This window comes from Carassius auratus, chromosome 25, assembly GCF_003368295.1.
Source record: "Carassius auratus strain Wakin chromosome 25, ASM336829v1, whole genome shotgun sequence".
Lineage (NCBI taxonomy): Eukaryota > Metazoa > Chordata > Actinopteri > Cypriniformes > Cyprinidae > Carassius > Carassius auratus.
In genome coordinates, this window is record NC_039267.1 from 11,216,341 (window position 1) to 11,241,907 (window position 25,567).

The following is a 25,567-nucleotide window of genomic DNA, read 5'->3' on the forward strand; positions in this document are numbered from 1 at the left end:
TATATATATATTAAATATAAATACAATTATATTATCTAAACTTGCCCCAGGATCAGCAAACACACGTGAGAAGGTCTGATGACTGAGAACTCCAGTTTGGAGAACCAGGTCACCTTGGTCAGAACTCTGCCCACTCAGGACTAGCAGCTTGTGCACAGCTGGGTCAGATACAAGACAATGGATCTAGGACATGATAAGAGACAAAGAGGACATTTAAAACACATTATTCTATTAGAGTCATTCTGTTTGCAGCAAGGTTATACTTTAACAAGGTTATTCATTCTAACATCAAAGCTATTATTTACTGTATCTTCATTAGAAATATATAGCAGCTTGTCCAGAGATTTTCTTTAAATAACTTACCTCAGAGATAACAGTATCTTCTGATGGATTCACTAATACAACCGTTTCAAGAACATCACTTTTGTGGTGCAGGGTCCTTTGACCTGGAAGAAATAAATATGTTTTTTCTTGTTGCTATTAAGATACAAATATCTATGTACAGGTCATCCTGTAAAGAAGGATACTCTCGTACAGAAAGAAAAAGAAATGAGCATTTGAGGCTTAAGGTTTAGAAAGACAGTAAACCATATTCTACTACAAATCCCTTAAGAGAAATGACTGTGCTTTCTATTGGCTTTTCAACATTTTTTAAGATGCTAGTAATTAATACAGGTGCCTCTCAATAAATTAGAATGTTGTGGTAAAGTTAATTTATTTCAGTAATTCAACTCAAATTGTGAAACTCGTGTATTTCATAAATTCAATGAACACAGTAGTTTAAGTCTTTGGTTCTTTTAATTGTGATAATGTTGGCTCACATTTAACAAAAACCCACCACCATCTCAAAAATTAGAATACAAAAATTAAAAACTATTTGAGTAAATTGTTGGCCTTCTGGAAAGTATATCAATTTACGGTGATCAGTTTGTGGCACTGCTGAGGTGGTATGGAAGCCCAGGTTTCTTTGACAGTGGCCTTCAGCTCATCTGCATTGGTCTCATGTTCTCATTTTCCTCTTGAAAATACCCCATAGATTCTCTATGGGGTTCAGGTCTGGTGAGTTTGCTGGCCAGTCAAGCACACCAACACCATGGTCATTTAACCAAGTTTTGGCAGTGTGGGCAGGTGCCAAATCCTTTTGGAAAATGAAATCAGCATCTTCAAAAATTGGTCAGCAGCAGGAAGCATGAGGTGCTACAACATTTCTTGGTAAACGGGTGCAGTGACTTTGGTTTTCAAAAAACACAATGGAACAACACCAGTAGATGACATTGCAACCCAAATCATCACAGACTGTGGAAGCTTAACACTGGACTTCAAGCGACTTAGGCTATGAGCTTCTCCACCCTTCCTCCAGACTCTAGGACCTTGTTTTCCAAATGAAATACAAAACTTGCTCTCATCTGAAAAGAGGACTTTGGACCACTGGGCAACAGTCCAGTTCTTCTTCTCCTTAGCCCAGGTAAGACGTCTCTGATGTTGTCTGTGGTTCAGAAAATTCCAGGTACCAGCGAAAATTAGCCATTAACCTGTCCATACATACAATATGACAAGGGGGTAGACAGGACAGAAAGACAGGGGATTAAGGAAGAAATACAGCATAACATGAGGGAGGGGAGGAGAAAAAAAACAACCCCCAGACTATCATCCTGTGGGGAGTACAGTGTGGGAACAGGAAAAAACACCTCACCAACATAAGCTCATAATCAGTACAGCATGAAAAACACACGACTTGCACCAGGGGAGGGGAGTGGGTGGGTGGAGGTAACCCAGCACAGTCAGACTGGCGGTACAAAGCGGCGAAGGAGAGGGATGGGGGGGGGGTGAATGCATTTCTATTATATACGTGTGTACGTGTGTTTGTATGTATGTAAAAGTTCTTGTATGTGTAGGTCTGGAGAGTCGCTACTCCTGGCATCAAATCTAGGTGCCTCAGTCCACAGGATTGACATAGCGATACACAGCAAGTGGCCATGGAGACAGCCTTGATCAGGTGTCTCTGGAAGTGGGGGGAGGAACACAAGAGCTGCACTGCAGTGCACTTCTGGGGGAGTTGTTGTTCCAACAGCAGCCTTGGCTGAGCCCAGTGCTGGTTGAGGGGAGCCGAAAACAGATAAAATTGGGATTGTTTGGTCTTGGGGCGAGTAGCTGCATTCCAATTTACACGACTACTCTCTTAGTCCATTCAGGTCTCCGAATCAACCCATTTGCCTTTGCAAAGCCGTGAGCTTCTCCGTGATGTTATCCATATTTAGGTTAATAGTCCTGTCACCGATGGAGTTTTGGTTCCTTGTCGCTGTCACCTCTGGCTTGCTTAGTTGGGGTCACTTCATTTACAGGGATATCATTGACTTGATTGCAAATGATTGCACAGACACTATTTAAAGGGGGGGTGAAATGCTATTTCATGCATATTGAGTTTTTTACACTGTTAAAGAGTTGGATTCCCATGCTAAACATGGACAAAGTTTCAAAAATTAAGTTGTACGTTTGAAGGAGTATTTTTGTTCCCAAAATACTCCTTCCGGTTTGTCACAAGTTTCGGAAAGTTTTTTTCGAGTATGGCTCTGTGTGACGTTAGATGGAGCGGAATTTCCTTATATGGGTCCTAAGGCACTTCTGCCGGAAGAGCGCGCGCTCCCGTAGAGCAGAGCAGAGCAGAGACATTCACTGATCAGAGCGAGAGCGTCGCGAAATGTCACAAAAGAAGTGTGTTTTTGGTTGCCAGGGCAAGACAACCCTGCACAGATTACCAAAAAAAAAAACAGCATTAAGGGACCAGTGGATGGAGTTTATTTTTACAGAGCGTCAACGGAGTTGTGCAAGTGTTTTTGTTTGTTCCCTGCATTTCGAAGATGCTTGTTCACAAGGCCCAGTTTGACGACGGATTTGCGTATCGTTTATTTCTTAAGGATGATGCAATCCCAAGGAAAAAGGGTCACGATCGTGTGTTGGAAAACTGTGAGTAAAACTGCTTCAAATATCTCTGCCTCCTTGCGTGCGTCCCCTCCCATGCCAGAGACCCGGGTTCGAGCCCCGGTACAGACTATCTTTCTCTTATGAATATAATAAAACTAAAGACTTTTTGGATTTATGAAGGATGCAGTACTACTCTATATGTACTCAAGATTAATAGGATATTGAGTGAAAACGAGCATTTCACCCCCCCTTTAAACTGAACTGAGATGATGACATCACTGAATTCTATGATGAACTGCCTTTAACTGTCATTTTGCATTATTGAAGTTTTCCTAATTAATGTTGTTCAGTTGCTTTGACACAATCGGTTTTGTTTAAAGCGCTATACAAATAAAGGTGATTTGACTTAACATTCAGATTACTTGTTAAAGTGCAATAAAATACCTTATATCTGAAGACGACGTACGTTTGTTTGTGGATGGAGACTCAGTCACCAGCTACAGGCTGTAATCCTCATTTGCGTGTGTGTGTGTGTGTGTGTGTGAGAGAGAGAGAGAGAGAAACACGGTGCTGAAGTGAAATAACTGGGCAGTTTGATAGCCAAATTATAATAGGCAGTCTAATAATAATAATTAGTGTTATAATTTAATACATTAATAGGAGAATGAGCCTAATATCATCTTGACTATCGACAGAGACATCTGCTATCATCAATATCTCTGACTATCGTCGATACATGATACTATTGTCTATCGGCACAACCCTAAATGGAATGCTGCTGTTTAACCTGATAAATGTCAGCATTATAAACCTTATGACATTAAGAGTACATATAGACCAAATAAGAATGTTTTTTGTGTCTTTGCACTGATTTGCTTTGAAATTATGATGTTTAATTGTTGCAAGAACATGTTCTTTACATGTATTGAAAAAACTGCTTGTGAAGACATTTTGGTGCAGGGGAAAAGATAAAAAATGTTTCAATAAAATAAATAAGTAAATGTTAACGTGTATAGTTGTGTGGGTTTATTTGTTTAATATTTTCACCTGAACACTGGTGCAGTGTTGATCAGTTAATCCATGAGAGTGTTAACTGTGAACATCAACATTGGTGTTCTAATCATCCATTGTCGTGTTAATATTTTACACTTTCTAAGAGTTTGTTAGTTAACACTGTCAGAGTGTTAATAATGTTAACTCTTTCAAAAGTGTTAATTTAACACTTTACCATTGGATCCCATATTTACTCTGGGAGTTAAATTCACTCTTTTAAATTTGCTGTGTTGCAAGAGCTTAATCCTTTAAAGGGGGGGTGAAATGCTATTTCATGCATACTGAGTTTTTTACACTGTTAAAGAGTTGGATTCTCATGCTAAACATGGACAAAGTTTCAAAAATTAAGTTGTACGTTTGAAGGAGTATTTCTGTTCCAAAAATACTCCTTCCGGTTTGTCACAAGTTTCGGAAAGTTGTTTTCGAGTATGGCTCTGTGTGACGTTAGATGGAGCGGAATTTCCTTATATGGGTCCTAGGGCACGTCTGCCGGAAGAGCGCGCGCTCCCGTAGAGCAGAGCAGAGCAGAGACATTCACTGATCAGAGCGAGAGCGTCGCGAAATGTCACAAAAGGAGTGTGTTTTTGGTTGCGAGGGCAAGACAACCCTGCACAGATTACCAAAAGAGACCAGTGGATGGAGTTTATTTTTACAGAGCATCAACGGAGTTGTGCAAGTGTTTGTGTTTGTTCCCCTGCATTTCGACGATGCTTGTTTTACAAACAAGGCCCAGTTTGACGCCGGATTTGCACATTGTTTATTTCTTAAGGATAATGCAATCCCAACGAAAAAGGGTCACGATCGTGTGTTGGAACCGCAGGCGGTGAGTAAAACTGCTTCAAATATCTCTGTTGTTAACTTAGCTATCAGCGCGTAAGCACATCAAGTAAACAACATGCGATGTTGTCATCAAACTGCACTTTCCACATGTACAGCTTCCAAACGCTCTCAATGCAAAAGCCTGCTGGCGCTCGTGATTCTTTAGCTCCGCCCACACGTCACGCCTCCAGCCGGTCGTGTTTTTCCGGGGAAAATCGGTACAGACTACCTTTCTCTTATTCATATAATAAAACTAAAGACTTTTTGGAGTTATGAAGGATGCAGTACTACTCTATAGGTACTCAAGATTAACAGGATATTGAGTGAAAACGAGCATTTCACCCCCCCTTTAAAGCATGTTACTTAACAACATTGTATTGATTTGTTCACCTGAAGTCAAACATAGGAGTCGTATGATTGATTAATGTTAATCAAACTGAATGTCCCTGCAGCAGGAGTTACACAGAAAGGCATAGCTATCACTCACATCAATATTCATTCATTTAGAGAAGGACTCCCAAGATGTGCAGAACAACATATTCACAGCTAAAAGAGTTAGTGCAATGTATCTCAAGGACAGCCCTGCAAGAATCCTGTTAATGAGACATCATGAATGTTTGGATTACAGTCATGAGTAAGGGGTTTAGGGTTTTAAGTGTAAATTACGATAAGAGGATATCTATGCGAATCTAATAAGGAAAAACCACATGACACAAATGCAACAAAAGTCTACATCGTCTCAAAAGTCCAGTCCAAACATATTTATTCTGTGATTTCAGTTGTATAAAGAGTGTTATAGGAGCAGGGTGTATTGAGGAATTAGTGGGATAATCAAAGAGCTGCTGAACGCAGCATGACTGGGGTTTGGACCAAGCTGGCCTAAGCCCAGCCTTGCTTCTATGAGCCATATGGTATGAGAAGGAAGTACAGAAGTGAAAGTACAACATATGTGAAGACTGGTGAGACAGATTACACCAGGGCGCACTGAATGCAAATAATACGGGCTGCCACGGAAACTGGTAGCTCTGACCCTGCTGCCCTTTGCAAAGTAACAAAGTACAAAGAAACGAGGGAGGTATGAAAGTCTCAGGCACTGCAGTTGCTCTGCCTTAGGCATAATGCCCAGAGCTTCATGGGTATATTGGCCTAGTAATGAATGCACTGTGTGCTCTTTAGTGTTGACTGATGAAAAAGATAACAAATGTAGGTGATAAAAATTACACGTTTTTAAAAACTCAGAAAAAGTCAGCATTAGCTGGAAAATAAAATCAGGGATAAAATATAATTTACAAACTAATTAAAAAAAACAATGAATTGACACTGAATTTAATTAAAAAAATAATAATAATAATTAAAGAAGACCATTTAAAAAAAATAGATTTATTCAGTGGCATTTATACTTTGATTAGCTTAAAAAGCCCATTTGAATTCCTGTATTCACATATTTTGTATTCAAACTGGAATGTTTGGCAGGATGTACCAAACGGTTCATTACTTTTTAAAAATAGTCAGTCTAGGCTTTAGTTGCATCAGAACCTCAAACCATGATTTGCTTGTCACATATGGCATTGGGGGCAGGACATTCTCATTTTAGAGAGAATTTGATTGGTCATGCAGGATGAGTCACACCATTTTTTTTTTTCTTCTGGAAACAACATTTCCCAGTACATTAGCATATTGATCTCAAATAGACTTAAAAACCACAAAACTAATATGCCGTTTTAAATAAACAGATGGTTTTGGAGAGCGGTGTGTTCAGCCAGAATCTAGTTTCCACTACTCCCTTTGGCACTTTTCCACAGTCACAAAAGAATGTAGCATTGTAACAGTAGTCCAAGAAATCCAGTAAATCCATTAGAGAACAAGCAACTTCATAACTGCTGATTATTAATTAATGACAAACTTTATAGCACAAATATCTTAATCACATTAGCATCATAAAACAGTCATTTTTAAGAAGGTTTCAGTGTAGTGATCCAGTCCTACCTCACCTGACCTGCTTGATATAAATATCTCCTCATGGACTCTAAAAATGAGAGCACTCTGTTAAAATAAACTCAAACAGTGCTATGGTAGAAGACAGACCAAGCATTCGCACTGCTCCAGAATTTTGCTCTAGATATGGTCACCCAAGAGATTGAGGCCCGTGGAAGTTTGGGAACAGAATCGCCTCATGCCACCGCCTTGTGCGCTTTTGGGAGCAAATAACCTTGTGAACGGCATGTCTTGCTGCAGCACACTGTATTAGCAACACTAAATCTGTTTGTCCCCGTGGAACAAGCCATTTAATTCCCATTTCTTATACAGCTGACGCAGAGGTTGTGCAGTGGCCTTTCTTTTTATTAAAAATGCTAAATTAACTTTCATTAAACAAAGCACCACAGGTGTTTGTTGTTATCTAACTAGCTTTTCAGAATGGAGGGAATTAACGTTACTTTTGAGGGATTTATTGTAATCCCATAAATGTGTCATTAATCCAGTCTTAGTCCAGTCCTCTGGTTGATGGGAAACTTGAAAAATCCTGAAAGTAATAAAAGTAATTACATAAATTACACCACTAGGCACCATCAAAACAAAAGACTAGAGAAAAACAAGACTAACACAAGCTGGCTTATATTTCTTCAGACTTTGACACTCCCGGTTGCATCTACACAAAAAGCAAATGTCCTAGTTTCTACTGGTAATCCTAGTCCTGTGATTTGGCAATGCCGAATGATTCTGCTGTTAAGCATATGAAAGCCTCTTTTATCACGGATGTGTCACTGAATCTCAGACAGTCAGTCACCTGGGTAAAGGGTGTGGCATTGGCACAGTGACCCAGGCCAGCAGGAGTGCATGTTGTGATTTTATGCCTCATTTGGACCGTTTCAGATTTCATAAACAGTGAAAGTTTTCACCTTCATCATTTTGCATTTATTTGCACAATTTACATTAGATATCTATGTATTCAATATAAATAGATTTCAGTGTCAGGGTTGTGGAAAGAGCACTTTAAGCAAGATTAGGCAAGTTTTAAAGCAAGAAAAAAGATATTGGTGCTGTACCACTGCTTCCTTGGTGTCCAGAAAACTCCAATCTAAACCTGAGCCAACTATGAGATCATGCCACCACACAGCCAGTTCATTAGCATTTGAAGCCACATCTTTGTGGTCCTGAATAAGGGCTGGATGTTTCTCAAACATTGACGAAACTCCACAACACTGCAGCATTTCACGACAACGTCGTGCTACCACAAAGACGTGATATGTCCACATAAATTTGCCATTTTAATAGGGAGGAACAAAAGAATAACAAAGAAACTTGAAGCTTGATAGGTGCATCTTTTAATCCTGATAATTGTGCCAATATATAATATATACCCAGCGCAATAGTGGGCAGGCAGATCAAATAAAAGAAAATGTCATGCGTACTGTCACGGGAGGAGCACAAGACAGACACAGTGGGCGTGGCGTCAGGCCTCGGAGAGGCTTTTATTAACAGAAATCATAAAACAAAGGGAATAAAAGTGGCCAAAGGGGGAAAGTGTCCAAAATAACAGGGAATCTGGTGTCCTCGTTGTGCTGCGGGATTTGTGTAGGTCGGGCAGTGTTCATCAAGGAAGGGTCCAGGCAAGGGGCGGAGTCCGGCGGCCGCACGCGCTCCCCTCCTTGGTCCGGGGCGCGAGGGGCGGCGGCTTCTCCTAGCGGCCGCGTCTCTCTCGTTGGCCGCGGCGCTGGTAGGGGATGGACGGCCCGGCATCCTGGCCCGTCGGCCGTGTATACGGGTGCGGTTCCCATCCGGATCGCGGGTCCGGCAGCTCACGTCTTGGTGGCGCGGGAGTCCCTCAACGCACCCTTCCTGGACCCACGAGGACACCAGTGTGCATGCACGGGGAAGAGACCGGTCTCCTGAGGAGAGGCGCGTTGGGCTTTTAAACAGCGGCGGTAATGAGGCTCCACTTCCTTCAGGTGTGCCCCATCACACGCCGCCAGCCCTGACTCGTCCAGCGCCCCTCCTCTCACACACCCACTCCAGTCGGGAGCCTGGTGAAGGGCGGCGATTTAGGACGGGGTGCCGGTGACAATCAGGGAGGAGGCAGCTGACTCGTCACATTCCCCCTCCCAAGCGACATCCCCGTCCCCAGGGCGCCACCCACACGGGAGTGCTACCATCCTCAACCAGGCTCCAAACGGTCGGAGTGGGCGGGGCTTCCTCTCCGGGCGGTCCTCCCTCTCGCAGCGCACCAGAACAGGGACAGAGAAACCGGGTTTTAGTGACAGCCTCAACCAACCACAGGGTAAAATGACAATGGAAAAGTCACTTACCCCTTGTGTGGCTGGGAGGCTGTCCCCAGTTTTCCTCCGTCCCAGTCTGGGTTCTCACGAACGTTTGCAAGCGAGAGGGGGTGACGTCACCAGACGTTTCCCAACTGCGCTGTCTAGGCTCCGCCTGCCCGCATTCTCCACCAGTGTCACGGGAGGAGCACAAGACAGACACAGTGGGCGTGGCGTCAGGCCTCGGAGAGGCTTTTATTAACAGAAATCATAAAACAAAGGGAATAAAAGTGGCCAAAGGGGGAAAGTGTCCAAAATAACAGGGAATCTGGTGTCCTCGTTGTGCTGCGGGATTTGTGTAGGTCGGGCAGTGTTCATCAAGGAAGGGTCCAGGCAAGGGGCGGAGTCCGGCGGCCGCACGCGCTCCCCTCCTTGGTCCGGGGCGCGAGGGGCGGCGGCTTCTCCTAGCGGCCGCGTCTCTCTCGTTGGCCGCGGCGCTGGTAGGGGATGGACGGCCCGGCATCCTGGCCCGTCGGCCGTGTATACGGGTGCGGTTCCCATCCGGATCGCGGGTCCGGCAGCTCACGTCTTGGTGGCGCGGGAGTCCCTCAACGCACCCTTCCTGGACCCACGAGGACACCAGTGTGCATGCACGGGGAAGAGACCGGTCTCCTGAGGAGAGGCGCGTTGGGCTTTTAAACAGCGGCGGTAATGAGGCTCCACTTCCTTCAGGTGTGCCCCATCACACGCCGCCAGCCCTGACTCGTCCAGCGCCCCTCCTCTCACACACCCACTCCAGTCGGGAGCCTGGTGAAGGGCGGCGATTTAGGACGGGGTGCCGGTGACAATCAGGGAGGAGGCAGCTGACTCGTCACAGTACATACCAAGTAACGGAAACATGTTAGTAACAGGTTTTCACTGCAATATAGAGGAGTGCTTTTGAAAGCATGTGGAACAGAGTACAGTAGAAGTAGCGGACACGTTCTGATCTAAGAGAGTACATGGGTCTGTTCTGTGACTCAGCATCTGATCTCAAATGTTAGTTTCCACAGTCCCTTAACCAGATTATGGGTTGTTTTGAAAACATATCAGTGACATCTGATAGTATGTCAACATCTCTAGAAGTATTCATGTTGTTATCTTAAACATCAAAGTAAATAATAGGTCAATTTGATAGAAAAACATTGAATATCTGAACAGTTGATGGGCTAACATTCCACATTCCCAATATCCCAGTCTTGCCGCAGTGACAATTTTCACACAAAAAAAAAACCAGTACCAAATAAACAACATTTAATGCAGAACATGTCCTAAGGCAATCTGTATGATTAACATAATGTAAGGTAAAAGATCTTAAACCAGAACAAGCAACAATTTACACAGGCCAATTTAGACCAAAGTGATTCAACAGCAGTGGAGGAATTCTCCCTGCAGCACTACAGAGGAAAGAGAGGGTGATCCTCCCACACTGAATCTGCAAACTCCCAGGGGTGATGGCCGTTTGTGCACTCACCCACATAACCGCCAACATAAAGAGCCTTCAAAAAACTGAATAAAAGACAGAAATATGTCACTAAAGGGTGAGCTTGGAGCCAATGTGAGACTATAACAATCATATCACCTTGCTATGACCGTGACCAGTTCACATCAAGAGCCTGTGACATCACATCTCATTTTCAACATGTTTAACTCGACCAGTTAACTCGACCAGTGTGCGCTTTAACAAGTGTGTGCTTTTGTGCAGGTCAACCGCTCAAAATCTCCCTATATGGAAAGCTTCTTTAATACAAACTTAATGAGCAGCTGCTATGAGCCGTTATATAGAGCTCTACCAGTATATATTTAAATGGGTTAATGAGCTGACTCGGAGTAAACAAGTAAATTACAATTTAACGGTTTGTTTTGACCGCAGCAAAGCAATCATTTTGGTCAAATGTTTGAGGACACAGACAGACTATAAGAGATTCACTTGTTATTCCACAGACGGCACCTCCCACTTGTGGCCCTTTCCGCTGAGTAATCCACCAATGAGAGGTTGTTTGTCTAAAATGACGTTCCTAAATCCGGAAGGATTATCCAATAACTCTAAAGTTGAGTTGCTAATATTTTCTATGTCGGACCATTCATTTATGTTATCCATGGAAACCATGCAGGACTAAAATGGCTGTTCCTTTCTCAGATTTTCCAATGTCAAACAGGAACAAAGCATGAGTCACTTTGGAAAAGCCTAATCGCCCTGTCTTTAATGTCTTCAATGGCCCATTTTTACTCTGTGTCAGATGGACGTGCCCTTCAGTGTCCGAACGCTGAGCCTCACATCAATGATATCATGAAAGCTTAATAAAGAATCTCTCTAAATCCTATAACAGAGCACACTGCCAGAACAACAGGTGCAATTAAATAAGATTATGTATTATGAAGGAACTTTCATCTCATATTATAATAAAGACACTCAAAACACTAAACATTCTGCACCTTTAGCAGTACCAATGGGACAATGACTCAGCAGCTAATATTGTCAGTGGGTGTTTCTCTATGTAAAAATCCCACCCAGCATCGGAAAAGAAAACTAAGGAATGACTGAATCATTTCAGCATTGAGATGACAAACAAATGTACTTAAAATAGTCCCCAGTATCTCCTTTCAAGTTAACAACACCATCACCTCTTTATTATATCAGAGTACTTAGAGATCATTTAGTTTAAGCAGGTCTCATTTACTTCATTGATGTTTTTTGTACTCCATTTAAATGAAGAAGAGTAAAACAGTTAAACGTTCTGACTCAAACGTCAGCTGTGCCAAATAAAGCAAGAGTCATTTGTGGGTTTAATTGGCCTCCACAATGATATTCAAACATGAATGTCCTTAAGCGGACAGATGCACAAACGTATAGCAAACATAAAGGAAGAGAAGGGGAAATAGAAAAGGAGTCTCAGACAGCAACGCTGAGTCACAGAACAGCAAACGAATCAGTGGCTGTCAAAACTTAATTGTTTAATGTTTATAAATGTTTCAAGATTTTGTATAATTGTAATTGTTGAATTACAGTACATAATAGCCTGAATTTAGTGGAATTATGGTCAGTGCAGTCTGATTGCCAAACGGATGTGTGAGCAGTATAGTCAGATACCAGAACGAATGATTAGAGTTATTTAAAGTAAAAACAAAACAAAACGTGTGACCAGAGCAGAATGAGTCTCAAACGAATGGCTCTTTTGGGTCGGCTCTTTTTACTGAATCAAATCATAGTAGTCCTTATGAGCTGGGACTTTAAAGTAAATAATTAATTATATAATAATTAATCATATTGTGTTTATGTGACTCATTAATCAAAAAATCTTGATTCAGTTATTTTTAGTGAACATATTTGCGCGACAAGTGTTTTCTGGTTCTCAAACGAATGAATCATTTGAGACGGTTCTTTAATGAATACAAACATTCAGCGGTTGATGAAAAAAAGTGAGTCGGAGCGGTTGATGTATTCAAATGACTCATTAATAAACAGCAAGTTTTACTTTATGTTATGTCATCATGAAATAACGAGTATACCTGTGCTACGTTATAATTAGTAGAGATAATAAGACTTGAAACATTCACGGTCTTTCGCCTAAAGACAGACTACGTTTTATTGGAATGTGTTTTTTTTTTTTTTTTTGGAATTAACTAAATGTTACCACATTTTTATTTTTTTAAATATATATTTTATTGCGTTTAATTCATCTAAAATCTATCTGTGAACCCTAAGTTTCAATAAACATACCTTTCCCAGGAATATTTTTTGGAAATCTAAAACGATCTGCAGCAATAACAAATTAAATATCTTTTGTCCAATTTTTTCTTCTACAAAAGTACTAAAAGAATCGTTGATGAACCAAAATCGTTCATGTAATTTCACCAACTCGCAGACATTCACTTCAGATCATACTTCACAACTTCTGAGCATAATATATTTCTCCAGACAAAGACGTACACGTTTAGAATATTAACACAGCCTTCCTAAAATATCTCAATGTAGAAGTGCGTCATGCAGCAAATAATTACTTCTCGTGGTCAGTTAGCACAAGCACAAAATAATAAAATAACAAGACCACTTCAAATAGTTACTGTAAAACGCACAAATAATTTCACAACCTGTTAAATAATAAATAAATAAATAAAACATTCAGCGCAACGTATAGGCTAAAGTTAACCCGTCCGCGCGAGCTCTCCGCCAACCTCCATCCATCACCTAAATTAATCCAGTTAATTTGGATAAAGCACAGTAAGGTGTTGATCGTACACTCTGTCCTTCAGACATATGTCGGTAGATTTAAACGACTGTCTGGACGTTTAATTACCTAATTCTTTCGTCGTTGTGTATCTCGACTGTAACGCATTATAATGCGTATGTCTCGCGCCCCATTAGCCACGAGTACGCGATCAAAGTCATTAATAACGTCAAGAAGAAGACAAATATGCGGTCAAATTAGGATACGCACCCTCCGCGACGTCACAGTCTCAAGTGTCACTGACTGTGCATCGCAAGACTCTTTGTCCGGACCACTGGACCACTGCGACACTGCGTAAAAAGTCACGCCAGAGAATGCATCGCACGCTAAAACGCTGTCTCTGTAGTTTGCATGACAGAAAGTGATACATACCGTGTGCCGAAGCGGGCCACTTCAACAGAGCGTCGTGTGTCTCTCGACTGATGGGTGTTCGGGAGCGCAGTCGCTGCTGTGTGTGTGTGTGTGGGAGGGGCCGGAGAGTGTGTGTGGGTTGGCAGATTTGGGTTCTCGAGCAGAGCGGGATGGTTGCAGCAACTCTTGCTGCAGCCACTCGCCGATTAAACTACAGATTCAGCTACTGTCTAAAGAAGAGGAGTTTGGGGGGGGGGGGGGGGATTGCACCGCAAGTAACCCTTTCATGCCTAATATTATATTACATTACATAGGCTTGTTATAGCCTATGCAATTTACCCCTTTAGGCCCATTATAAACAACTGGCATCCATTCTCATACTAAACTGAATAAGTGAGTAATGAACTGATCCAGTTGAGTTTTTAGTATACATTAAATCCAGCTGGTACCTATTCATTCCAAAAGCAGTTTTTTTTATTATGCTACATGCTTTATTGCTAAGTTTAGCTGTGTGTCTTTTGTTTTGTGTCAACTCACACATATAATTGACATTCATGGAATCGGTCTCACTGATTTTTTTTTGTCTTATTGTTAGTTTGTGATGGAGCTGCATTGCACCGACCTCCCTCAAGCTCTATATAAAGCCTGATAAATTTGATCAGTTGCGCATTACATCACAGTCATGTGATGCAAATATGGTTGCATACATTAAGAGACAGCCCACTCAATTTAAAATAAGGGGTCGTTCACACAGAAAGGTTCCCATTGTTTTCTATGTAAATGTGCAAGACGGACATATTTGACTGCTGCGCTAGCATCTTCTAGTTCATGATGACATTACATACTAAAATTGCTGCATTAGTTAAAAGAAGTGTAAAGGGTTCACATGATGCGATTTCAAGTTTTCCCTCATCTTTGCAATGTTACAAGCTGTTCCTGCATATATAAGTTCCACAAAGACTTTTTTCAAAGTTAAGTCACTAAAAACACCACATTCAAACATGCCCCCATAAATCTCCGTCACTGTGTTGGATGATTTGCATAACACCACCCTAATGTATACGTGAACAAAGGCGGTGAAACTTTTATTCTCATGTAGCATTGTTTCCACCACCACCATGTCGCAGAGACGCTGTGAGTTTCCAAATATGGTAAGGGGCGTGACATTTCCGTCACACGCTTGAGGTATTCGGCCAATCACAATACACTGGATAGCTGGCCAATCAGAGCACACTGCACTTTTCAGAACGATTAGCTTTGTAAAAACTGATGTTTTTTATAAAGTTGGGGGAGAGAGGAGCAACAATGATGTATCGTTTGTGGAAAATAATGTGTTTTTTTTTTACCTTAAATGGTGTAAACACATTGCATGACACCAAGTATGTTATTTTAGCATCCTCATATGACCCCTTTACATTTAAAAACGTTTTTGTTCCACTGCAAAGCATGTGCAAAAGGTGCCTAAAGCTAGACAGACATATTTGACCTTTGTGTTGGTATTTTTTAAGAGTCTAAAACACGCAACACTCAACTATTAAAAACGTAATTGCAACTAAAAAAAAAAAGAAGAAGAAATTGTATACTGTTTGAGTAGGTACTAAATTACAATTTATTTTCTGACCTTATGGGATGGTAAAGTGTCCATCCGAGTATCTGATCATCTTCCAATGATCTGTTTTCAATTTGTATAAATTAAACTAAAAGTCGTTATATGAAATCAAAATGAAGCCTTCTCTCTTTCACCAAGCCCTCTTATTTGCAGCCCTTCCATTTCAACCACCTGTTATATAAGACCACTTTCACAATCTAGTCAGTTCTTGATGGACTGAATCAAGTTCTGCCATACATTTTGTCCCATGTTTTTTTTTATAGTTTATTACAGCCTTACTGAATGAGTGCTTGACCTGAATAAGGTTGCTGTAGGCACTGCATGGCTTTATGGCATGATAAGAGAACTGAATTTTGGTGCAGTGTTTTTTCTGCTGTGCCCATTCTGCCAGACAGGCCATATTTTCAATTCCCCCCTCTATGGAACAATCCTGATATATTTTGATATGCTTTCCAGACCTAATTCGTAGTCAGATCAGCACAGATAATCAGCAAAGGCTCAATTTATGAAGATTAAATGTCTTATTTTATTTCTCATTCATCTGGGATGTGATTGTGAAATCAATAGAGCAAACAAACGGTTTTCTCTCTTACTTTCCCTCTGAGTAGTTTATTCATTCATCTAATTTAATTAATGATTAAATGATGTTAAAATGCCCTGGAAAAATTACTGTCATTACCAATGCATCCATCTAATGATTCATTAAAAACTACATGAAGTAATGCTAAAATCAGTGCCAGGTATTTTTTATTTTGTTTATGCTCCAGATTAGTGCTTTGACTCGAACAGAATCTGCAGTGTTATCAATATCCAAATCATAAATTATTGAGCAGCCTCAATTATGCATGACTGACCTCCCTCTGCTGTTCAGGATGTCAGCACAAATTACATGAATGAATGGGTCTGTAAAACACTTTAGTATGTCTCTTTGAACCAAAATATATGGTCAGTAACTTAAATACAAAAACTGTTTTCAGCAGATTTAAAAAGAGTTTTGGAGGTATTTTATGCTCACAATGGCTGCATTTATTTAATCAAAATACAGTAAAACAGTAATATTTTGGAGTTTTATTACAGTTTAAAACAACTGGATGTCATTTGAAAATATTTCAAGATATAATTTATTCTGGTCTTCAGTGTCACGATGCTTCAGAAATTATTCTAATATGCTTATTTGCTGCTCAAGAAACATTTATTATTATGATCAATGTTGAAAACTTAGTGTTCAATTTGAAACAAATCTTTCGTAAAATGATAAACATATTTACTGTCACTTTTAAGCAGTTTAATACATCATTGCTGAAAAAAGGTTTTGAAAATAAAACGTTTGAAAGGTAGGTAGGTATGATATATAATCTGAATACAACTCTTCCATATTAACCAAAATCAGTGATTGTTTCCAAAGTGAAGGCTAGTTACCAAACTGTACCAGCATCTGCTCACTTCACTTACTTTGTTTGCAGTCACATAAACATTTTCACAAAAAATTCCCACTGAAACACATTTAAAATTAAATATAAAAAAATGCATAAAAGCGCATAGTGCAAACATGTTTCCAAGTCAAAACACAAATGATAATCTGTGTTATCGGCTTGAGTGTTTGTTTTGTTCCTCATGTAGAGTCGGTGCGTAGCCACGAACGTCTCACTGGCCTTTTGTGTCAGTCGAAAACAAAAGCCTGCTCAAGATTGCTCAAACAACTGAGGGGATTGTGTTTGTTCTAGCGCTTACAAATATTGTACAGCCCAGAACTAGATAAAGAGTTCAGAGATGAATAAAATTTAGTGGATATATTTACCTCTTGTACTCCACCTCATTCCCTCAAGGCCACGATGTATGTGTTTGAACTTAATCTTTTACTGGTGTCAAGAGCAGCAGCCCTTTCCTGAGCACTTTTTATACAGAATGTGATTATTCTGCTTTATTTGATTGTCTAAAATTTTGCAATTTTAGGACAAAGGCATGTTGAGGCAACTTCTGTAACATTATGCTATTTTAATTAACTTTAATTGTTGAATTAACACATTCATTGCTCTAAAAAGTATTAATTTCCCAATTAAAATCTTACTGACCCTAAACTTTTGAACAGAAATAAACACGCACATAAGCCTACTTCAAAAGAGCTTTTAGAATTTTCAGAGGTATGAAGTTTTGGCTTTGGGCCTTAATTATCAGTGTGTCTGAAAATCATGTGATCGTTCACTTCCCCCTCAGCGTCAGTGAAATTCATAATTATGGCTCAGTGCTTATATTATAAATAGGTCCTGCTTGAGGCTTCAGCTCTAGAGTACCAGTTTCCTTTGTGTGTGTATGCTGAGAGAAAAAGGAAAGAGTCAAATAGCCGGCATAAACTTGCACTCCCAGTGACTCTATTAAAGGAAATGACTACCTTTTCTTCCTTTTAAACGGTTAAAGCAATGATTTTGTATATGTGTGCTAAATTTCATCAGCAACGTAAGCAAAATGTGTTTGGGGTCTCCGACTGATAATAGTTTCAAACACCATGAGAGGGAATGTCTGGGTCAGATTTTGGTTAGCGCTAGCTAGGTGCTGTTAGCCAGGACATTCACAGAAGTGATAGACAAGGTCAAGAGGTCATGGTTTGACTGGTTACTTCACATATGCCAGATAAAAACCGCCTTTGTGATGAATGGGAATGCTAACGGATAGTTTTCTCTAGGTATTACAGAATTATGGGGAACATGTGACTCAGACGAGACTGGAAATATAAGAAAATTATTCTCCGGACCATTACTTCCCTGCCTGCAGACAATCAGTCTTCCCAACCGCTGACTCATAGAGCATAACGGTGGTCGAAGCGTCTCATTCGGTCTCTCTAATAGGATATTTGGGGGGATGAAGCCTGTCAGCAGCTAATACAGTGGTGGTCACAGTTTAATAAAAAGCCAATTCTGCCAGTATCTGACATTACCAAACAATTCATTCTACTGCATGCCGCTATTCCGTCTCAAGGCATTCCTTAAAATACATTAAGTCCATATAGTGTCATATTAGTTGGGTAACAACAGTTAACAGTCATTGTAATGTGCACATAGTACTTCTCACCTCACAAGCGCCCTCACATCAACCCGCACCTTGACTCATGCCAAGATGCAGCTCACCATGGAAACATAGTAGAAGAAGAGAGGGGGTTGAGTGACTCAGGAAAAATGAAAACACCGATCATGCCATTTCCTTGGCCTGAAACTTCCCACAAGCCACAGCTAAACTCAACTGATCGAGGTCATTCCTGCTGTGATGCACTCGATTTATATTATTTTATTTACTGTCTCTCTCTCTCTATATATATACAAGTACACAAAAATGTATATATGAAATTAGCCCAATGGGAGGGATTGGCTTTTTTATGCTCACCAAACTTATTTATTTGATCAAAAGTACAGTAAAAATGTTTAAAATTGTGAAATATTTTTACAATTTAAAATAACCGTTTTCTATATTAAATATTTTAAAACATAATTTATTCCTGTGATGCCAAGCTGAATTTTCAGCATTTCTACCCCAATCTTCAATGTCACATGATCCTTTAGAAATCATTCTAATGTGCTGATTTGATGCTAAAGAAGCATTCACTGTTATTATCAACGGTGAAAACAGTTTCACCGCTTATTATTTTTGTGGAAAATGTCATGTTTTTTTCAGGATACTCTGCAGGATGAATAGAAGGTTCAAAAGAACATTTATTTGAAAAAAAAAAAATGCAGTGAATAACTTAAATTTAACTTGAACAAGCTTTCATTTATAAAACTATTATTGACCCCAGGCTTTTAAAAATGTAGTTAATATCATGACACATATGATTTCCATCTTTAAAATGAGTGACTTTAATATTCTATCTAATCTATTCCGACATATATGATGAAAACTGCATAATAGGAATGACAGCTGTATATCTTAAGCCACCTTCTGTTCATTAACAGGAAAAGCACAGAGGAGCAGCTCTCGGTTCTCAAAGGACTTCAATCTGCTGAGTAACTCTCAGTTCAGTTCACAGCCAAGAGCTGTGAGGATATAATCAGGTATTATAACTGATACTTACCAAAATAGATGAGAAATTAGATGTGGATGCAAGGAGTGTCTACAATTACAAAATGGTCAAAATATTACTGAATTCTTTAAAAGACAGACAGACAGACAGACAGATGCTGAATATGATACGGCCGAATCGATACTGCGGTCCCATTTGCACCATCAGCCCGGGAGCCTCATGTCTGACAGGCCTTGAGCCACAGAACAGCACAATTTGAGACATCAACCTTTAGTGGTTGTTAACCTTGTATCACCCCACAGACCAGTCATCAATATCTGATCTAAACACACATCACGCCCTTCAGCAGGGTCAGAGGGCATCACTCCACCTCCCAAGCTTTATTCCATCCATTAACTGTCATTGCAGTCTATTAGTGCTCTTTTGTTCTAACCCTAGTATTACTACTGTAGGCCCATATTGTGGTAAAGGGATAGCTAAAAAAAAATGCACAAAACGGCACAAAACAAATTTTTGCCTGCATCCAAAATCGCTAAGTGCTTCTTTTAAATAAGAAATACTTTATGGCCCATAAAAGGTTTGTTCTATGATTGTGTTTAGTATGAATTTAATCCAGACATGCTTCATTGGTCATGTTGTCACTGTCATTTGACCTACCAGCGTTAAATATTGCTTTTTTGTTTGCCATTTACAAATACTCTCCTGTGGCTTAATAGGACAGTAAAGCGTTCATAGGATTCACACTTAAGAATCTTTTGAATGTAGTACTGGGACTTTCTGTCAACTGTTTGAGTACATTCTACTCTATTCACAAACTGTTTTTCACCTTCTATATTAGTAGAGAAGTATGTGATTTCAGATGCAGCCATTGTTTTTATGAATGAGTCACTGAATTGTTCACCGAAACGGTTTCATAAAAAAAAAAAATATTATTTCCTTAAATACTCACCCTCATGCATTTCCAAACCCGTAACACCTTTGTTCATCTTCGGAACACAAATGAGGATATTTTTTATGAAATTCGGCAGCTCTCTGTAATTTTATGAAGCTACGAGAAAACTTTATTGTGCGCAACAAAACACACAAAAAAACTATTTTATTCAACAATTCTCCTCCCTTGAACGACTGATGTCACATGGACTTTTTTAATCGATGTTCTTGTTACCTTTCTGGACCTTGATCGTGGACCCTTGTTGTATATGGCAGGGTCAGAAAGCACTGGGATTTCATCAAAAAAATCTTAATTTCAGTTCTGAAGATGAATGAAGGTCTTAAAGGTTTGGAACAACATGAGGGTGAGTATTTCATGAATGCAATGAGGCTGTGAAAGCTAGTGAATAGATGAGGTTTCTGATTTGGTGCGTTGAAGTTTAATGTTTCCCAACACCCACTGTTGTCCCATTTGGCCACTTGTTTACAACCACCCTCATAAGGATAAGTAAAAATGACAAGGTAATGTATTTATGTCATATAATAAATGTGAAAATATCCTGAGCTTGTGTTAACCACAAACCTTATTTCACTCATTTTACCAAAAACCCATTCAAATGACTTCAGAATGATGAAACCAGAATGCTAAAATGATCGTCTGAAGGGTTTTGGCTTACAGAAATACATAATCTCTGCAGTGCTCTGTTGTTATTTGAAAGCATTATGAAATTGGCAGTCACTGTTGGTTTGAACATAATCAGTGATCACATGCAGTCCCATGCCTATATATATTCAGAACAAAAGAATCGGTGCTAAATTACCGTTCACATTAAATTTATCTCCAGCTACTGTATCATTCACCTCCTCTGACAGCAGCTTAGGGTTTAAAATAGGTACTAAAGCACTTTCTCAGCAGTTAGGAAATGAATAGCCTTTCGTACACTGAGGCACATTTGAGCCTTTGTGTTTCTGCCTCAGCTCAACCCACTACACAGATCGAGGTGCGTCCCGCCCAACACACACTGCAGCAGTCAAGCACTGGCTCTGCAGCTCCTCTCCTCCTCCTGACACAGCTCTTTGATTACCATTGTGCCAGGCAGTACAGTAGAAGCAGGACCCGTGCAAACACACATGCTGGGCTCCCCGTGGAGAGATCTCAGTGCTGCATTAGCTGCATATCATGTGTGTTATCTGTGAGATCTCTGTAAGCAAGATCACTGCAGTGTGTCCTTGGGCTGGCCATATGAGCAGCTTGGCTCCAAATGAAAATATTTATTTATGGGTGGCATACCAGGAAATAAATGGAAATTTGTGTCTTATCCTTGCAATTGTTCAGCTTGAGCTTTATCTTTTTATACAGTTTATTTTTATTTTCAAACGTCTGACTTCATTTGCATTCAACTCTACTGCAGGATCAAGATGTCTTCCTTTCAATCGGACTGACCTCTGACCTCGGCTGAGAACTGGGCGGAATGTCTGCTTATGAAAAGCTGTAGTTGTTGGTCCAGGTCACATTCTGACACACTGATGTCCCAGGAACGAATACCTGCAGGTACAGAGAGACATGCCACATGATCAATATGATCAATATTTAAGTTCCTTTACTATCCATATGTACGCAATGTTCATTCACACCCTCATTTCACATAATGAGCTTTAGCTTATTTTATTTATATATATATATATATATTTATATATATATATATATAATCATAATTATTTTCGTTGATAATGCATGAAAAGCTGATTTAAAAATGAACAAATTTCCTCTTTTCATACAGTATATAGCATTTATCAATGTATATCATACCAATTTACTAATTTGAATTATATGACTTATTATTTTATATTACAATTTGAGTAAAAAAAAATAGTTTTTTACATTTCAATGTAATATTGTATTCATATTAATATTTTGATTAATGTTATCTGTAATTGTAATCACATAATTGTGACTGATAATTCAAATATTTATATGAATTACTTAATGAATCATTTAAAGTATATTATTTTTTTAAATAAACTTAGTTTATATTTAATTTTTAATTATTCAACCCCAGTTTTCAGCATGGTCTCAGACAACTGCCGTATAGTTTTGAACATGAGATTAAGTGTGTTGTGCTCAGAATATTCATTGAGTGTTATATAAGATCCCAAAATGTTAGATGTGCCTTAAGTTTCTACTGCGCTGAACTTCAAAGTCTAAATTGAAGAATTAGGGAATGAAATGAAATCTCTAAGCCTCTGAACTCTCCTCGGCTGTGTCATTCCTCCTCTGTTCTTTACAGAGATGAAGGACTATTTTCCTCAGATTCTGTTTTGCTTTGTAGATGAAGTGTAAATCTTGCAAACACTGCAGTGTTTGTCCTCAGAAATGCTGTGTCATTGGGATTTGAAACAGGTAATGACCACAGCGATGAACCGATACCTCTGTTTTCTCAGAATAAGATTCACACAGCCTATAGAAACACAAGACATTCCTTACCGTATTGATTTCATTCTCGTCGATATGCTAATTTCTGATTAAGAGTCTGTCAGGAGGAATGAGATAATCCTCAGATTTCTAGACGTTCAATCATTAAGAGAATCCTGCAGCCTGAACATGTCAGGATTGTAAATGTACTGAATGTGAGTAGCATAACAAGTTTAGTTGACCCTGAATATTTTGTTCTAATTTGGTTGTTTCACAGGTTTGTGCAGTTGGCAGCTCTGATTAGTTATTTAATATACTTATGTTTTACAGTCAAAGTCAAGCGTCACAATCATTAGACAGAATGCCAGTATAGTTATGAAAAGGAAATGTTCATTCAACAAACCAACTTTTATGAGAACAAAAAGTTGGCAGATAAATAATAAATCATATTTTAGAGTACTAACACATACTTTTAAAGTGCTACTATGTATTATTAAGTGGTAAAAAAAAAAGAAAGATAAATAACTTTTAGCTTTTGTACCATAGGTTTTTATTGCAGTGACAGCTTTGTACTTTTTTTTTAATTGTATGCACATTTTCCTTGACTATTTTATGCTTGAAGGAAAAATAAACACTAGGGACACTCCTACTGCAATAATTAATCACCGGCCTATAGTAAGTTAAAACACCTGCTCAAAATATAGTGGTAAATAAACAACATATTCAACAACAATATCTCTAGATCAACGTCCATACAGACCATAAAAACCGCAGCTTCATCAATTTCATCCATAAACGCACAATTCATGGCGCAGTGCTCCGTGCAGTCAGGCGAGGTCGCCGCAGTGTGCTGCTGGAGCTGGAGCTGGAGCTGGAGCTAGTATGCAATGATCTGATCAGAGCATAATCATAAAACGCTCCAAACAAGTACACATGACAGGCGATGTGTAGAAGTTACTTACTTATTTATATTAAGCAAATTATATCATTGCCAATCATATGGAAATTAACATTAGTCGTTTGTTTGGGACTGAAGTGCGTCAGTAATTAGATGAACACGCCCCCCGCAGCACAGTGTGCAGCCTAGATAGGTGTTAACTTGCGTTGAACGAAGTCAAGATGAAGTATGCAAGACATCTCCGTGATTTTTTGACAATATAAAACCATGTACTACCATAACGACTAAATCAACTTAAATAGGCATAAGAATAAATTTGGTAGGATGTCTGTCACAATTCACTGTGGATAATAAATATTAATTCAATAAAATAATTTGATGTAAAAAAATAAATAAATAAGCCATATCATGTCAGAAGAGGAGTGCTTTCAGTAAGAGGCTCACCGCGCTCTATGTGCTGTCTGGTGGTGTGCAGCTGCTGATCTGTAGCGATCTCTCCGATCACGATGAGCATGTAGAAGTTTCCCTGGCGGGAGGTCGACTGGAGCCGCTCTTCGGTGCTCATCTGCCCGCGGTCCTCGTCCGGGCCTGTGGTTATCTCCATGACAACTGCTGCCACCTGCCCTGCTGCAAAGTTAAGACAGCGAGGGCTGCTGCTCAAACTATGCGAAACTAGGCGCTGTTTACCTGCGTCTGATTGGCTAAAAGACCATGCAGCTGTGTGATGTCACAGCTCGACGCCAGAAAATAGCGTCGCGATGCAAATACGACGCAACATTATTATCTAAAAAGTATCGGGTTGCCATTATTTTGAATTTCATTGCCGGATTCAGATAAGGCTAAAAGGTATAGATATACACCACAAAATACATATAAGTTAAATGAAATGCAGGTTAGATGTGAATGCAGCACTGCTAAGCAATCAAAATTCTTTATGGATACTTTATGAACAACATATAAATATAAATACAAAAATAATAGTTCATAGTCCATGTTTTGTTGCCCTCTGAATTTTCTTAATCATCTTTCCATTTCTTTCTTTTTTGGTAAAATAAGTATACAATTTTTACAATTAGTAAAAAAAAAAAAAAAGCAATTATATGTGAAAGAAAACTACTAGACTGACTGCATCCAATCTCATAATACTTTAATATTAATGAAAGTATTAAATTACAAAAAAAAAAAAAAAAAAAAAAAAAATTAAAGAAGCTATTTAGAGAATTTACTCTATATGCATTTTTCATACATCCTTAAATCTGCCTGGATCAGTAATTTCGCACATTTTTTTAGTGTAATGCAACCATATATTTAAAACCGAGAGAAAAGGGAGGGAGATGATATAAAAATAAATAATTCAAAGCTTGGGCTTTCCCTCTGAAGGTGAGTTGAGATGCAGAAGCACCTGTCTGGACACAGGCTGGATTTTACAGTGAGTCAGCAGTCTGTTAGTCTAATAGAAATGAACTCATACTGCCCTCTGCTGGACATTATAGACAAGTGCACTACTCACATTTCTGAATATATATATTTCAAATAACCAATTCGGTCATTTATAGATTTATTTGTTGTATGTCATTTAGAGAACACTTAAAAATGAACAGACTAAACAAAACTTATCAGATATCAGGTACAAGTTCTTTGGACAAAGCAGTTACTGAAGAATAATATTGCAACCTCATCAATTCTCTTGTTTTCTGATTCCTCAGATCCTCAGCACCTTTGGGATTTAAAGTACAGACACTATGACCGACAAGTCCAAAATTTTGCTGTTTGGCCAGTACCCTCCCAACTTAAATGCTGAGCTGAGGAGCTGAAATGGATCTGGCAGTTTTTCACGTAAGCTGTAGAGCAAATACCTCAGAAATCCAGACGACAGGTAGGATGACATTGCAGTCCTACTCTCTGATCCATCAGGTGATGCTGCTATTTTTAGCTGCAAACTGCCTGTTAGATAGTCATGAGAAAGGCTCATTAGGTTGTGCTTGAGGTCAAAACCTGAATCTCAACATCAGTACAATTCAATTAATAATTTTATTTCTATA

At 39.4% G+C, this 25,567-nt stretch overlaps 1 protein-coding gene across 1 annotated transcript in view; it reads right to left on the reverse strand.

The window, feature by feature from the left end:
- Positions 1-24,210, reverse strand: part of map1ab (microtubule-associated protein 1Ab) — a 39,118-nt gene extending 14,908 nt beyond the window's left edge. The window contains 4 exon segments of the mRNA XM_026201836.1: positions 46-183; positions 364-446; positions 21,659-21,760; positions 23,970-24,210. Coding sequence (XP_026057621.1) covers positions 46-183; positions 364-446; positions 21,659-21,760; positions 23,970-24,129 — 483 coding nt within the window. The 5' untranslated portion in view covers positions 24,130-24,210.
- Between the last annotated feature and the right edge of the window lie 1,357 nt (positions 24,211-25,567).